Here is a 17,916-nt window from a genome sequence, read left to right as displayed (position 1 = left end):
AAGACCCTATCATTTTCACCTCCACCGCCACCACCGGCAGCCCATTCCACGTACTCACCACTCTTTGCATAAAAAAATTTACCCCGACATCTCTGTGCCTATTTCCAAGCACCTTAAAACTGTGCCCTCTTGTGCTAGCCATTTCAGCTCTGGGAAAAAGCCTCTGACAATCCACATGATCAATGCTTGGCATTATCTCGTATACCTCTATCAGGTCACCACTCATCCTCCGTCGCTCCAAGGAGAAAAGGCTGAGTTCACTCAACCTATTCTCATAAGGTATGCTCCCCAATCCTGGCCACATCCTTGTAAATCTCCTCTGCACCCATTCTATGGTTTCCACATCTTTCCTGTGGTGAGGTGACCAGAATTGAGCACAGTACTCCAAGTGGGGTCTGACCAGGGTCCTATATAGCTGCAATATTACCTCACAGCTCCTAAATTCAATTCCACAGTTGGTGAAGGCCAATGCACAGTATGCCTTCTTAACCACAGAGTCAACCTACATAACAGCTTTTGAGTGTCCTATGGACTTGGACCCCAAGATCCCTCTGATCTTCCACACTGCCAAGAGTCTTGTACTTAATGCTATATTCTGCCATCATATTTGACCTACCAAAATGAACCACCTCACACTTATCTGTGTTGAACTCCATCTGCCACTTCTCAGCCTCATTTTGCATCCTATATATAACTATAACCTCTGACAGCCCTCCACACTATCCACAACACCCCCAACCTTTGTGTCATCAGCAAATTTACTAACCCATCCCTCCACTTCCTCATCCAGGTCATTTATAAAAACTGAAAGAGTAGGGGTCCCAGAACAGATCCCTGAGGCTCACCACTGGTCACCGGCCACCATACAGAGTATAACCCATCTACAACCATTCTTTGCCTTCTGTGGGCAAGCCAGTTCTGGATCCACAAAGCAATGTCCCCTTGGATGCCATGCTTCCTTACTTTCTCAATAAGCCTTGCATGGGTTACCTTATCAAATGCCTTGCTGAAATCCATATACACTACATCTACTGCTCTACCTTCATCAAAGCGTTTAGACACATCCTCAAAAAATTCAGTCAGGCTTGTAAGACACAACCTGCCTTTGACAAAGCCATGCTGACTATTCCTAATCATATTATGTCTCTCTAAATGTTCATAAATCCTGCCTCTCAAGAACTTTTCCATCAGTTTACCGACCACTGACGTAAGACTCACTGGTCTGTAATTTCCTGGGCAATCCCTACTCCCTCTCTTGAATAAGAGAACAACATCCACAACCCTCCAATCCTCTAGAACCTCTCCCATCCTCATTGATGATGCAAAGGTCATCACCAGAAGCTCAGCAATCTCCTCCCTCGCCTCCCACAGTAGCCTGGGATACATCCCATCCAGTCCCAGTGACTTATCCAACTTGTTGCTTTCTTAATATCTACATGCTCAAGCTTTTCATTCTGCTGCAAGTCATCCCTACAATCGCTTAGATCCTTTTTTCGTAAGGAATACTGAAGCAAATTATTCATTAAGTACCTCTGCCATCTCCTCTGGTTCCATACACACTTTTCCACTGTCACACTTAATTGGTCCTGTTCTTTCACGTCTTATCCTCTTGCTCTTCACATAAATGTAGAATGCCTTGGGGTTTTCCTTAATCCTGTCTGCCAAGGCCTTCTCATGGTCCCTTCTGGCTCTCCTAATTTCAATCTTGAACTCCTTCCTGCTAGTTATACCCTGCTTGTACACTTAGTGGCCACTTTATTACGCACCTCCTGTCAGCTTGAAGCAGTCTGGCCATTCTCCTCCTCTGATCTTTTCCATTAACAAGGCATTTTCACCCACAGAACTGTTGCTCACTTTTTTTTTGTATTTTGCACCATAGAGACCATTGTGTGTGCAAATCCCAGGTGATCAGCAGTTTCTGAGATCCTCAAACCACTCCATCTGGCACAAACAATCATCTCACGGTCAAAGTCACTTAGATCACATTTCTTCCCCATTCTGATGTTTTGCCTGAACCACACAATTGAACTTCTTGACAATGTCTTCATGCTTTTATACATTGAGTTGCTGTCACATAATTGGCTGATTAGAGATTTGCTTTCACGAGTAGGTTTACAGGTACTTAATGAAGTGGCCACTGAGTGATGATAAACTTAAACCAAAATTTGAAATAAGTTCAGAGTAAACTTATTATCAAAATACATGTGATGTATGTTACCATATGCTACCCTAAGATTCATTTACAGGAGAAGTAAAAACAATACAATAAAATCTACAAAAACCATACATAAACAAGGGTAGGCAAATAATTTAAAATGAACAGTTTCTTATTTCGCTGCTACATCCCTTTTATTGCAATTCTCCAGCTAGTGACAACCTCAGTAAATGGGTATTGCTTTAGGTGCTAAATCCCTTTGTTGTCAGATTGTAACGTAAACTCATTTCCCCTCCTGTGCATATTTCAATAAAACAGCATGACTTGTGAAATCTGCAAACTCCTCTAACAAGTGCAAGTCCCCTGCATGTGTATTCCACTGGAATCATGGAAATAAGATGTCAAATCACAGAAGGATCTCAACGTATTGTTCACAAAATTGGTGCACAAGCAGAACCCATCAGCTAGAGAAACCGTTCCTCAATTGTGCTTATAGAGAAAATTTTTTGATGCAAACAGCCAAAATTAACTGATTTTGCAGAACACTGATTAAAAATGGAAACACCTACAGAAAGTGGTTAATGCAGCCAGTCCTCCACAGGCATTTATATGGAGCGCTGCCACAGAAAGCAGTATCCAACATCAGGGATTCCCACCAGCTGGGTTATGCTCTCTGCTCACTACTAACGACTAACCATAAGACATAGGAGCAGAATTAGGCCAACTGGTCCATTGAGTCTGCTCCACCATTCAATCGTGGCTGATACTTCTTTTACCTCCTCCTCAACTCCAGTTCCTGGCCTTCTCCCCATAACCTTTGATGCCATGTTCAATCAAGAACCTATCAAGTTCTGTCCTTAATATACCCAACAACCTGGCCTCCACAGCTGCATGTGGCAACAAATTCACCACCCTTTGGCTATAGAAATTTTTCTGCATCTCTGTTTTGAAAGGGCGCCCCTCTATCCTGAGGCTGAGCCGTCTTCTCCTAGACTCTTCCCACCATAGGAAACATCCTTTCCACATCTACTCTGCCTAGGCCTTTCAACATTCGAAAGGTTTCAATGAGAAACCATTTCCAATTTCATCCTTATGAATTCCAGTGAGTACACACCCAGACCCATCAAATGTATGACAACCCTTTCATTCCTGGAATCATCCTTTTGAACCTCCTCTGGACCCTCTCCAATGCCAGCACATCTCTTCTAAGATGAGGGGCCCAAAACTGCCTTATAAAGCTTCAGCACTACATCTCTGCTCTTGTATTTAAGGCTTCTTGAAATGAATGCTAACATGGTGTTTGCCTTCCTCACCACCGATTCAACCTGCAAGTTGACCTTCGAGGTGTCCCGCACAAGGACTCCCAAGTCCCTCTGCATCTCAGATTTCAGGAATTTCTCCCCATTTAGAAAATAGTCGGCACATTTATTTCTACTACCAAAGTGCATGACCAACATTGTATTTCATTTGCTACTTTCTTGCACATTCTTCTAATCTGTTTAAATCTTTCTGCATCCTACCTGTTTTCTCAATACTACCCGCCCCTCCACCAATCTTCGTATCATCAGCAAACTTGGCATCAAAGCCATCTATTCTAGAATCTAAATCATTTAAAAATAACATTGGGCAAGAGGTACAGTACCAGGTTCAGGAACAGTTATTACCCTCAACTATCAGGCTTCTGAACCAGCACAGATAACTTAAATCTGAACTGATTCCACAATCTACAGACTCACTTTCAAGGACTCTACAATTCAGTTTCTCAGTATTATTTATTTTATATTTGCACAATTTTTTACTTTTGCAAATTGGTTGTCAGTATCTATGTATAGTTTTTCATAAGTTCTATTATATTTTCCTGTAAATGCAAGAAAATGAACGTCAAATTAGTATATGGTAACAAATATATACTTTGATAATAAATTTACTTGGACTTTGACTTTGACAATGTTATTGTCTCACAAGAATCCTACTGCATGCAACATGGTTAGGGAAATTTTTATTTTAAAATCACACCAACAATCACTTCAAAATTTACTTTGACTAAAAATGTCTCAAAATGTCAAATAAAGCCCTATGTTATAAGGACAACAACCCATTCCATTCTTCCTGATCTTCAATACTCCCTGTCATTGTTACTGACTGTCTATGATTAGGTTCTACACACAGGGGACCCCTACAGTTTGGCCATCCATTATGTGAAACTTCGTTGTTGTGAAATTAACAAATCACTGCCAAAACATTTGGGATATGGAATAAAATGAGTTCTCACAGAATGCAAAAGAAAAGTAAATGAATAAACACAAAGAGCAAACACGAAGAAATCTACAGATGCTGGAAATTTAGCTGTAAATAAACACAAAGTTTACTTTATTTCACTTCCACTTCTTGTAGTGGATATTTTTCACTTTATGATAAATGGTGATACAGGCAGTTTTCTTGGAACGCAACTTTCCCATAATACGGGGGTCATCTGGGGTGTCACGATAGTGTAGCGGTTAGCATAATGCTTTACAGCACTATAGATTGGGGTTTAATTTGATGCTGTCTGTAAGGAATTTGTATGTTTCAGTGTTTCAATGTGCATGTGACAAATAAAGCTAATCTTTAAAAATCTGACGTTCTGTCTGTGAGCTTCTTACCAAAAATGTACAGAGATGCATATTAATTCACATGACACAAAGGTGGAAAGAACAGTGGAACATGGAAAGGAGGTAAATACAGGGGACGTCAGAGGTAATTTCTTTATGCAGAGAGTGGGTGTGTGGAATGCCCTGCCAGAGAGACAGATACATCAGGGACACTTAAGAAACTCCTAGATAGGTACGTGGATGAAAGAAAAATGAAGGGCTATTTAGGATGGATTCTGGAGTGCATGGGGTGTCTAGGGAGGAGCAGCACCTCGGTGAACAAGCTTGTCGTGTCTATTCTGGGACAACTCACTAACCTTTGGGCCCCACTAGGCACTGAGCTCTCACCTGTGGCTCTGTCGCCATATTTAAGTGACAGTGGCTGCACCCTGGTATGACACTTAGACAGGTGGGCTAAACCAGGTAAGGTAGCCAATGGGCCTCATACGCAGGTGATTTAGGGACATGCCTGTCCCAGCATGTGAAGTCAGCTCTGGTGGACAAGGCCACTATGCTCGACTAAGGTCGAATGTGACACCAGGGTTTGCTTCAGACTGTGGAAGAGATTCTTGGATCTCACTGGACAGCTACTGTCCATCTTAAGTTGGGCAGCCCCAGTCAAAAAGGTGCTGCCCAGCCAAAGACTGCTTTCCTGACTAGGTGCATGGGGATTCAGTATTATCTGAACTGCAGACCAACAATGCTGCACTAGGCAAGCAACACAACATGGAGACCAGTACTAAAACTATGATGACTGGCCTCTCTGATAACCTCCAAGGCATCAGTGAGTTTGGACTTCCTCAACTCCTGTCTGAAGAATTCAAGGCATTTATGGAATCAAATGTTATTTAGCACATCAAGTCAGCACCATATCATCCGGCTGCAAATGGGCTTACTGAATGATTCGTACAATGAAACAAGTCCTCAAAACTTCAGTGGGAAGTGGATCCCTCAACCAGCATCTTAGCCATTTCTTGTTGACATACAACAGTTCTCACACCACCACCAAAACAGCTCCAGCCACTGCACTGATGAAAAAGATGCCTTCACACCAGTCTTGACCTGCTTAGACTCCCAAACACAAAGCAGATTGTGCTAAATGAACAGAAAACCCAAATGTAGACCAGCAAATGCACATTACAGAACTGTCACAGCAGGAGAGAGAGTACTTGCCTGGAACTACATCTCTGGAACAAAGTGGGTACCTGTGCTGGTGGTGGCACAAACTGGTCCTGTGTCATACACAGTGGAAACCAGTGACCACATATGGAGAAGACATGTTGATCAGCTGTTGCCCACTTCTGAGGCAACTGAAAACCAACAGAAACTGACCAATCCAGATCCAGTTGTAGAAATGGAACAGGATTCTGAGATAATGAAACAGCCTATGCTTCCCCATTACCTGTGCTTTATGAGGTGCCCTGCAATAACAATGCAGTACCCAGGTGAAGAGGTAAAGTGACTTTGGCATTGTCCCCTCGTCATCAGTACTCTCACCGGAACAGGCGGCCTCCAGAAGGATTGAATCTCTAGTTTAGTGATTAACGCACAGCACACGAGGCAGAATAATCCCCAGGGTTATGTCTGGGACTAGAGCAGTCTACCCTCTTTCCCCAGTTTAGAAAAAAAGTACTTTTTGTTGTTGGTTAAATTTGATGATAATTCCATTGAATGTTAATAGTTCAGCAGCCGTTCTGTGTATGGTAAGGGGGAGAAACCGTTAAAGTAAGCGGACAGGGATATGTTATATGTTTGTGTATATTTTGACCCTTATGGGTTTCTCTCAAGCTTCCCTGTGTGTTGCGTACTGAATGTAATGTGACAGGGCATTCTGATGAGAAGACTTACAAGCAAAATAAACAGCTCCATGCATTTTCCTTACCACTCCGTCTCTCGTGTGTGTTATTCACGGTCACCCAGCTTCCCAGTACCACAGACATAACTATAGCTGCTGACAAACAAGGCTACTTCCTTGCCTTCATGTGTGGCTCAGCTACAAAGCCCAGAAGATGAACGGTTTCTTCTGACAGGAGAAGGAGCAAAGGCGGGTGGCTGGTGCCTGGAAACCCATCACTTCAGGCAGATGAGGTTAATTAGGCATGGTTGGAAGCTCATTCAGGAGAAGGAAAACACTGATTTCAAACATCTACTACCTTGTGGCTATGGGGAAGGCTTCAGGAATAAATCCAGAGGAAAAATATGGAGCTGGAATCCCTAAGGCAGTCCCACGTTGAGTTCAGCGCTGACTGGCAACTCCTGCGGCACCATTGGTGCAAAACTATCAGTCTCTTCTATTTCTTCAGATTGATTAGCTGTGTGGAGAGGGGGAGCCTGTTGCATGGGCAACAGCTAGCACTCCATATCATACTGCCCTGGCTCGCATATCTAACGAGCTTGGATGCAACTTCCATGGTGGACTCTGACCAACAGAAGCCTCATCAAGAGAGTTCACATGTAGATAGCCAACCTCCAGAGAATGTGTCTGGCTGATTTGGGCACACCAAAGGAGAAAGACTGCATCTTTTTCTGCATGAGTCCTGGCATGGGAAGGGCCCTGACAAGCCCAGAGAGCATGGAGAGGGCTATGCAGTGAGGAGCACGTTGCTGAAGATGGTGGAACCAGGCAACAATGTATCTTTAGTGATTCCTTATGCCTCACCTCAACACCACCAAAGGTCCAGTTAATCTCGTCTGTGAGTATGCTCCCGCGCTGTGCTCCCCATTTGAGGAAAATGATGAGTTTTATAAAAATATTGTAGCCGCCATCAGGAATACCCCCAGCAAGAAACATCTTGTTCTCCTAATCTATGTATCACAAACTGATACTTCCAAACCAAGTTTCATCATAAGGTTTTTTGGAGACACCCTCACTCCAGACACTGGCACCAGCTAGACTCGATCCTGGTCAGGTGATCCTTCCTTGGCAGTGTGCTTTTAACACATCCCTACTGTAGTGCAGACTGTGACACAGACCACTCACTGGTGTGTTGCAAGATTAGATTGCAGTCAAAGAAATTCCATTGTGCTAAACAAGAAGGGAATCCTTGCATTGACATCAGCAAAGTGTCTCACCCGGACCTACTGGAGCAGTTTGCTGAGCCCTTTGAGAAAGAATGAGTGCCTGGCAGCCTGGAAACCCATCACTGAGAAATGGGAACTTCTGCAGAATACCATCGACAACACAATCTTAGTTACCTTTGGGAAGAAAACTTCAAAAGCAAATGACTGGTTCGAAGCCAAATCCAATGAGATAAACCCCCCATCATTGAAGCCAAATCTACTGAACTAGCCAAATGTAAGCATTGGCCAGCTGCGAGGAGCCTACAGATCTTCAGGGTTGCTAGAATAAAGTGTAGCAGACTGTCGGTTCTTTGCTAATGAGTACTAGATATAGCTTAGTGAAGACATCCAGAGCACAACACTCGGGCAATATTAAGAATATGTTTGATGACATCTAGTAAGCCCTTGATCCCTTTCAGAGCAAGATGGTTCCCCTGAAATCCATCAATAGGGATGTAAACACAGACAGGGACAAACAGATGGGGAGATGGGAAGACCAGAGTGAATACTGTCATCAGTCTTGGATACCATTCAGTGCCTGCTGACAATGGAATAACTGGATGCAGAACTGACACTAGAGAAGCTCAGCAAGGCAATCAGCAGTTTTGCCTCAGGGAAGGCACTGGACAAACTCTTTGCCCAAGTCTTCTTGGTCCACTGACTGAAGTTGGCTGAATTTGTCTACCAGAGTTATAAAATAGTGTCTGTGCCAGAAGGTCAACTGTGGACATAATTTTCTCTCTCCAGCAACTCCAGGAGAAGTACAGAGAACAAAAGAAGTGTTGTGTTTATTGATCTCACCAATGTATTTGACTTGGTCAGCAGTGGCAGACTCTTTCAGAGCCTCTCTGAGGTAGGCTGCTCACCAAGGTCAAAGCCTTCCACAACAATGTAAAGAGGACTGTGCAGTACAACAGCAGCTCTTTGGAGCACTTTGACATAAACAATGGCATCAAACAAGGCTGTGTTCTTGTCCAAACACTTTTCGGGATCTTCTTTGCCATTCTCCCTAGGCAAGCACTTGTCCACAAGAGAGGGGATCTATCTCCACACTAGTTCAGATGGAAGCCCACCTTAGAGCCAAAACCAAAGTGGATGAGGCTACGATCAGAAATGTGCTGTTTGCTGACGCTGCAGCAGTTGCAACCCACACTCTGCAGCAAATTCAGAGCTTGATGGATCGCTTCTTCCAGGTCTTCAAGGAATTAGGTCTGACTATCAGCCTGAAAAAGACAAACATCCTGGGACAAGACGTGGAGGCACCACCAGTCACTGCCATTGATAATGACAAACTGGATGGTGTTCATCACTTCACATACCTGAAGCCCATCATCAGTGAGAAATCGGAAAATGCATCAGGAAGGCTAAACAATTCTTGCCTGCCTTACAAGACTGGGAAAACACTAAACACTCAGTCAAAACAAAGTTGGTAGTGTACAATGCTTGTGTTACCAGCACATTGCTGTATGACGGTGAGACATGGACTACATACGCTAAGCATGAGAGAATGCTTACACCTTCCACGTCGTCACATCTTTGTCATCTCCGAGAGAGACAGAGTAACCAATGCTGAAACTCCCTCTTGTGCCAGACTCCCTAGTGTGTACACCCTGCTCGGGCTGCGCTGGCTGGACCACGTCTGCTGCATGCAGGATGGCCACATCCCAAAACACATCTTCATGTGAACTGGTTTCAGGCAAGAAAACAGTTCATCAATTGCAACTGCTCTACAAGGATGTCCGCAAGTGGGAGTTGAAGGTGCTGGACACGAACACTGTCCAGAGAGGAACTTGCAGCCAACTGCACCAGGTAGAGAAGTGCCCTGAAACAGCCAGTCAGGCGACAAAAGTTCCTGAAAGTAGCAGAAGACAAACAGGCAGAAAGGAACGCTGCTGCTCCAACAGGGCTGCGACCTTTGTAACAGACTTTTTCACTCTCGCATTAGTCTCGTCAGCCACAGACCGCTGCATGAACAACCTAGACAGCTAGGATGCAGCATCCATGCTTGACATTAACCGATGGATGGCCACCTGATTGACAGGTTCTTGATCAGACAGGGCATCGAAGGTTACAGAGAGAAGGCAGGAGAATGGGGTTGAGAGAGGTATAAATCTACCAAGATGGAATGGCAGAGCTGACTTGATGGGCCAAAGGAACAATTCTGATCTTATAGTCTTATGGTTTAAAACCCTTGCCACTTTGCTCTCTTGGAACTTGAAAGATTGTTTTACGTTCTATCATATCAAAACATAAGTATATTGACATATAAATGAAAAAAGCAATAATAGAATGCAGAATATAATGTTACGATTACAGAGACAATAAGATGCTAGGGTACGTTGAGGAAAATTGTGAAGTTAAGAGATCACCTTCAACATAGAAGAGGTCCATTCAATATTCTTATAACAGCTGTCCTTGTGGCCGGTTGTACAAGCTTTCAAGAGGTCTAGTGTTTGCTACAATGAGCAACAATGAGATGTCCATGAGTAAGTAACACATTTTTTGCCTGATCTTTGAGGCTTTGTGAGCATTGATGATGTCTTTTTATATGGTGGTGAATATCCTGGGCCACATTGAATGAGATTTGGACCAAGGAGGAAAGCAAGGAGTTTGTCAGAGAAGCAGACAGCCCTTCCTTTACCAGTACATTTATGTAACAATGTAGTTTCAACCATTCACTTGGCCTTTTTCCACATGTAAGAACTTTTTAAAAATGGCGTTTGTCCACATTTTGTTATCACAATGACAATTTAATATACAAATTTTTACTACAAACTTCTTTTTTGAATTGTCGGTTATTCACAAAATATAGAATAAGATTTTATGTCGAGATTTTTTTTTGAAAAGAAATGTAGCACAATTTCCTGTCTGCTGTAAAAAGCAATGCAATAGAACTTCTTGTCTACCGCAGGAAATGGTGTAGGTTTTTTTTGGTAGTTGGCAGAAAATGGCTTCCTCCCATTACTTGGCAGGTATCTGGTTATGGAACTGATTTCACAGATTTATGCTTCTTTCAGAAAGTCACCCAGTTTATTTGCAATTGAAGTAAAATAACAGTGTTTCATTTATGTTGTTAATGTTGCAAATAACTTAATTTGGCTTGGGTTGCATTTGGAATACAGATGTTGTGGTTTAATCCTGAAAGAATTTTCTGAGCAAGTAGTAAAATTTTGATGAGCTTGATAAACATACAAGTCCTTGTAAACATACAAGCTGACGAAAGCCTTATGACTTAGTCGTGTGAACTATAGCTCAGTCTTACTTCTGAGTCTGAAGGTCATGGTTCACCTTGGATGTTATAATAACTGGTGTTTCTGTTTGCTCTCTCAGGTGGTTGTAAAAGACTAAACATGTCAGAGTGGCTCAGTGGTGCATCTGGTAGAGTAGCTGCCTCACATGTCAATGACATATACCTCAGTGACCCACCTGTGATCTTGTCACGAACGAGTTTGCAGGATTCAATCTCCCCAATGCTGCCAAACAGGCTCTTGAACTCTTCCTGTGTCATGTTCTGTGGTAGATAGTTGACGATGAGGTTAGTCTTGCTGTCATCGGAAGGCCCAGCCATCATTGGTATGGAGCAGTTTGTGCTGTTCAGGGAAGGGCCGTTGGATGTGTTGTTGCTTGTAGGACCATTTGCCACCTGAGTTTCCATGGTGCTGAGTATCTGCTAAAGTAGAAAGACAAAAGCCATGAGTTGAGGCAAAAGCCATGAACAAGCTAATTAAAAGACATAATTTTTTAAAAGTGATTGGGGTGCTTCTTGTGGTAATGAGAATGGAACAAAATTAGTGGCCAATATCAGGACTGTACACAAGGCCATATGTAGTATATCACTTAGCATGATGTTATTACGGCTTGGGGCATTGGAGTTCAGTTCTGCTGTCCTCTGTTCGGAGTTTGGACATTCTCCCCATGGAATGTGTGTGTTTTCTCCAGGTGCTCCTGTTTCCTCCCACTGTCCAAAGATGTACCGGTTAGTAGGGTTAATTGATCATTGTAAATTGTCCCATGATCAGGTTAAGATTAAATTAAAAGTTGGGGGTTGCTGAGCAGCTTGGCTTGAAGGACCAGAAAGACCTGTTCCTCTAAATAAATAAATACAATTAATAAGACGGGGGCAAAATTAGGCCATGGAATCTGCTCTGACATTCTAACTGGAACCAGTCTGGCAAGGCTATGTTACAAAACAAATATGCTCTTCATTGTGGTAGAGAGAGCAAAACTATACACAGGACTGTTCTTGGCTTTCTAGGTATTTGTAGTGCCTGATGATCCTCGCCTATTTTTATAGATGGACCATAGAGAGAATCTTATTTGGATGCATCACAGTTTAGTGTGGCAACTGCTCTGCCCTTGACCACAAGAAACTCAAGGAGCTGTGGATGTACCTTGGTCTACACTTCCATTGCCTTGGAATAGCAAACAAAATGATCAAGGACCTGAACATTCTTCCTTCTCTCCCTCCCATCAGGCAGAAAATGCCAAAGCTTGACAACATGCACTACCAGGCTTCAGCTCGGCTTCTATTATAAAAAAAACTATTGAACGGATCTCTTGTTAAATAAAGATGAGCACTGATCTCCCAGTCTACCTTGTCACAAGCCTTGTACTTTGTCTACCTGCAATGCACTTCCTCTGTAATTGTAACACTATATTGTGCATTCTACTATCTCAATGTACTTATATGTACATATATGTACTTTGATAATAAATTTACTTTGAACTTAGAAATAAAAGCTTTTCACTGTATTTCGGTATGTGACACTAATTTACAAATTTCCAGTAACACTTCAGTAATCCAGGATTTAAGTCAGTGCTCCCCAAATTCCATCAGTATGTGGACTTTGCAACGGGGAGGAGAACGTGTTGGACCTGGTTTATACAAACATCCCTGACGCGTACCGGGCAGAGCCCTGCCCCACCTCAATTACGCTAATCCCAGCATACAGACTGCTCGTCAGGTGCTCCAGACCAGTTCAGAAGCAGGTGAAAACCTGGCCAGCGGGAGCCATCTCTGCTCTTCAAGACTGCTTTGAGCACACTGACTGGCACATGTTCAGGGAGGTTGCAACCAATGGCGACTCTACCAACTTAGGGGAGTACACAGCATCAGTGACCAGCTACATCAGCAAGTGCATTGATGATGTTACTCTGTCCAAGACCATCACTATACGCGCTAACCAGAAGCCATGGATAACTGCGGAGGTGCGTGCGCTGCTGAGGACCCATGACTCTGCCTTCAGAGCAGGTGACAAGGCAGCCCTAACAACAGCAAGAGCCATCAGAGGGGCAAAGTGTGCACACGCCCAGCGAATCCACAGTAACTTCCAGGACAGCGGCAACACAGATGTGGAAGGGCATCCAGGACATCACCAATTACAGGACAACATCACCTGACTGTGAGGGTGATGCCTCCCTCCCAGATGCGCTGAATAACCTCTACACCCGTTTTGAGGCGGAAAATGATCTGGTGGCAAGGAAGTCCACCCCTCCTCCAAATGACCAGGTGCTGTGTCTCACTGTGGCCGATGTGAGAAGAACCCTGTGCAGGGTCAACCCACGGAAAGCTGCTGGATCAGACAACATTACTGGTAGAGTGCTCAGAGGATGTGCAGACCAGCTAGCAGATGTTCTCACTGACATCTTCAACATCTCCCTGAGCAGCGCCACCGATCCAACGTGCTTCAAGGCTGCAGCCATCGTCCCTGTGCCGAAGAAGTCTTCAGTGTCCTGCCTAAATGACTACCGTCCCGTTGCACTCACATCCATCATCATGAAGTGTTTCGAGAGGCTCGTCATAAGGCATATCAAGACTCTGCTGCCCCCCTCACTGGACCCCCTGCAGTTTGCATACCGTCCCAACCGCTCAACAGATGACACCATTGCCACCACCCTCCACCTGGCCCTAACCCACCTGGACAAAAAAGACACATACGTTCGGATGCTGTTCATAGACTTCAGTTCAGCGTTCAACACAATCATCCCTCAGAAACTGATTGGAAAGCTGAGCCTACGGGGCCTGAACACTTCCCTCTGCAACTGGATCCTAGACTTCCTGACTGGGAGACCTCAGTCTGTCCGGATCGGGAGCAGCATCTCCAACACCATCACACTGAGCACGGGGGCTCCCCAGGGCTGTGTGCTCAGTCCACTGCTATTCACTCTGCTGACCCATGACTATGCTGCAACACACAGCTCGAACCACATCATCAAGTTCGCCAATAACACGACCATGGTGGGTCTCATCAGCAAGAACGACGAGTCAGCTTACAGAGAGGAGGTACAGCAGCTAATGGACTGGTGCAGAGCCAACAACCTGTCTCTGAATGTGAACAAAACAAAAGAAATGGTTGTTGACTTCAGGAGGGCACAGAGCGACCACTCCCCACTGAACATTGATGGCTCCTCGGTAGAGATTGTTAAGAGCACCAAATTTCTTGGTGTTCACCTGATGGAGAATCTCACCTGGCCCCTCAACACCAGCTCCACAGCAAAGAAAGCCCAGCAGTGTCTCTACTTTTTGCGAAGGCGGAGGAAAGTCCATCTCCCACCCCTCATCCTCATCACATTCTACAGGGGTTGTATTCAGAGCATCCTGAGCAGCTGCATCACTGCCTGGTTTCGAAATTGCACCGTCTGGGATTGCAAGACCCTGCAGCGGATAGTGAGGTCAGCTGAGAAGATCATCGGGGTCTCTCTTCCCGCCATTACAAACATTTACACCACATGCTGCATCCGCAAAGCAAACAGGATTATGAAGGACCCCACGCACCCCTCATACAAACTCTTCTCCCTCCTGTCGTCTGGGAAAAGTCACCAAAGCATTCGGGCTCTCACGACCAGACTATGTAACAGTTTCTTCCCCCAAGCTATCAGACTGCTCAATACCCAGAGCCTGGACTGACACCTTACTGCCCTATTGTCTTGTTTATTATTTATTGTAATGCCTGCACTGTTTTGTGCACTTTATGCAGTCCTGGGTAGGTCTGTAGTCTAGTGTAGTTTTTTCTGTGTTGTTTTTTATGTAGTTCAGTCTAGTTTTTGTACTGTGTCATGTAACAGCACGGTCCTGAAAAAACGTCTCATTTTTACTATGTATTGTACCAGCAGTAATGGTCGAAATGACAATAAAAGTGACGACTTGAATTTATTTGATGAAGGTAGGACTGGGAGAGGAATATAACTGTGATATGACATGCACTATTACTTTGGTGAACAGCTAACACAGGAGCACAGGGCTAAGTGGCCTCTCTCTTTGCTGTAAGATTGAATGGTTACTTTAAAGTTGCCTGGGTCTGATTATTTCACTTGTAAGGGGAATGACATTGACCTGAGGTTGACTTCCAGCTGTCTAAAGTACTTAGCTTGTCTTTCACAGAATTGTCATCAAATCTGATGGACTCAGAGTTCATGAAATGAGTAGCTGAACCACATGTACTGCTAAAGATACAGGTTCCATTCCTGGTTTTTAACTTTATCTCAGCCAAACTGAGGGGAGAAGGGAGAGGCAATTGCTCCAATGCCCCTGGAATAAAGAAGGGAAAATCAGCCAAGGTTTCGGCTGCTGTTCCTGCCAACTGACTTTGCTACAAAAGAAGCACTGCAGCACAGCCAGTTGATCTGCTGCCTCTCAACTCCAGTGATCTAGGTTCAGTCCTCATCTCTCGTACTGACTGTGTGGAGTTTTCATGTTCCCCCTGTGTTTTCCTGCAAGTATTGTGGTTTCCTCTCAAATCCCAGGGATATGTACGTTGGCAGGTTAATTGCGCCTGGTGTGCTGCTGAGCGGTGGAATTTAGCGCAGGTGCAATTGATGAGAAGGGATGGGGAATAAAGGAGGGCAATATAAATGGTAATGGCTGGGAAGAGCATGATGGGCCAAGGGCCTGATTCCATGCCGTGGTACTTTATGTGCATAAGAGTCGAGAAGATTTAGGCCTGGCTGTGTGTCCAGTGGAAGGGTTCCCTCTATCAAACAGATATTAGCTTGCTCTCCACATGGGGGTACTGTCTTGTAGGAGAAGTCTGTGTGGCCAGGCCATTGTTCGCCTTGCCCAAGTGAACAGCTCATTTGCGGAGATTTTGAAGGAAAATATTAGAACACTAGTGGGGCTAGCTTTAAGGTGGGGGAGGGAAAGATTCAAAGCAGATGTTCAGGGTAAGTTTTTTTCCACACAGAGTGGTGGGTGCCTGAATGAGCTGCCAGTGGTGCTGGTGGAAGCAGATATGACAGAGATGTTTAAAAGACTTTTAAATAGACACATGAATGTACAGGAATGGAGGATAGAGATCATGTACAGGCAGAAGAGACTTAATGTAATTTAACATTGTTCAGCACCGACATTTGTGGCTGAAGGGCCTGTTGCTGTGCTATGAGAGTTAATTTTGATATGTAGTAAATGTGGATATGAAGCGCAGTCAGACTTCACCAATTTTTATCAATATACAAAGGAAAGCATTCTGTGTGGATGCACAGTAGCCTGGCATGGCAACGGTTCTGCCAGTGACCGCGAGAAGCCGCTGAGAGTGTGGACACAGCTCAGTACATCATCGAAACCAACCTCCCCCCTATGGAGTCTCGTCTATGCTTCTCACTGCTTTGGTAAAGCAGTCAGCCACCCCAGACATTCTGTCTTCTCCGCTGTCCCATTGGGCCAAAGATACAAAAGCTTGAAAGCATGTACGACTAGGCTCAAGGACAACCTCTATTACGCGGTTGAATGATAAGATAGTCTCTTGACCTCACAATCTACGTTGTTATTAATTGTACTTTCTCTGTAGCTGTTGCACTTTATTATTATTGTTTTGTCCTACCTCAAAGCACGGTGTAATGATTTGATCCATATGTACAGTATACAAGGCTAGCTTTTCACTGTATGTTGGTACATGTGACAATAATAAACCAATTTCAGCATGTTGTAATGTTATAAGATGTATAAATGAAGAGCAATATATTTTGGATCATGTCCATTTGGATCAGGAATGTTGGAAAACGACAATGGGAGAACCAATTGCAAACAATAGTAACACTAGGCCAATCTGGAACAGAGTAAGACAAGCCCTGACTTGTCCAATCAGAGGCCTTGAGCAAACCGTCATTAAAAACAGAGAAGCTCAGTTTTGAGAACCCGATTCCCCAGAGTTTTAGTTGGAAATTATTTCTTGGTAAATCAGCAGCAAATTATTTGCCTTTTGGCTGAAAAGGATTGGTGCAGCCTAGCTGAGGGAGACTTAAGGTAAAGACATAAATCTGAATTACACTCCCACACAACATTAGAATAGTAAAGAGAAGGTAGAATACAAGAGAGTGTTTTCAAAGCACTAATCGAATCATGGGGTTCAGATGATGGTTATGAAGAGTTTCAGCTTTGCCAACAAATATCTTTTACTTTCTGTATTTCTTAAGAAGCCAGCTTGTTTTTCAGGGAAGGTTATACATCTGGGATACCCAGGAGCCTTGCATGTCATGGTAATGCAGTATTCAAATGTCAGTCACAACCCAGTGATTCTGAGTGAGGATCTTACGGGTTTGGAAAGCGGGGTGACTAAATTGGGAAATCTCTGCATTGGATGAGGAGGATTTTGATCCAGGGTAGTGTTCATCTAAATCTACTGTTAATTCAAGATTCTGCAAATGCTGGAAATCCAGGGCAACACACACAAAATGCTGGATGAACTCAACAGGTCAAGCAACATCTATGGAGGGCAACAAACAGTTATTTTTGTTGACCAAGACCCTTCTTCAGGATCTGATGAAAGGTCTCAGCCTGAAATATCAACTGTCAGTTCCTCTACATAGATACTGCCTGATTTACTGAGTTCCTCCAGCATTTTGTGTGCATGTGTGTGTGTGTGTATGACCTAAATCTAAGTCAGAATTGTAATTTAATTTCATAAAACAGTTACAGCACCAAAGGACATAATTTGGTCCTTTATATCTATGCTGTTTCTCTCCATGCACATCTCACAACCAGTTTTCTGTACCACAGAGCGTAGAACAGTAAAGCACAGAATTACCTTAATCTGGAGATGGCATTTAAGAACATAGAACAGTATAGCACAGCACAGG

The 17,916-nt window shown here is 43.9% G+C and overlaps 1 protein-coding gene across 6 annotated transcripts in view; it reads right to left on the bottom strand.

The window, feature by feature from the left end:
* Window positions 1-17,916, bottom strand: part of LOC132405844 (ELAV-like protein 2) — a 121,765-nt gene that overhangs the window by 41,725 nt on the left and 62,124 nt on the right. For 4 of the 6 annotated variants that reach the window (XM_059990837.1, XM_059990838.1, XM_059990836.1 and 1 more), the window contains exon 1: window positions 11,272-11,518. In XM_059990837.1, coding sequence (XP_059846820.1) covers window positions 11,272-11,500 — 229 coding nt within the window. In that variant the 5' untranslated portion in view covers window positions 11,501-11,518. Of the gene's footprint in view, window positions 1-11,271; window positions 11,519-14,574; window positions 14,584-17,916 lie in introns of those variants that run through there. The other 2 variants (XM_059990839.1, XM_059990835.1) reach the window with 2 other exon arrangements.

This window comes from Hypanus sabinus, chromosome 16 (genome assembly GCF_030144855.1).
Source record: "Hypanus sabinus isolate sHypSab1 chromosome 16, sHypSab1.hap1, whole genome shotgun sequence".
Classification (NCBI taxonomy): domain Eukaryota; kingdom Metazoa; phylum Chordata; class Chondrichthyes; order Myliobatiformes; family Dasyatidae; genus Hypanus; species Hypanus sabinus.
This window is presented reverse-complemented; position numbering and strand designations above follow the sequence as displayed.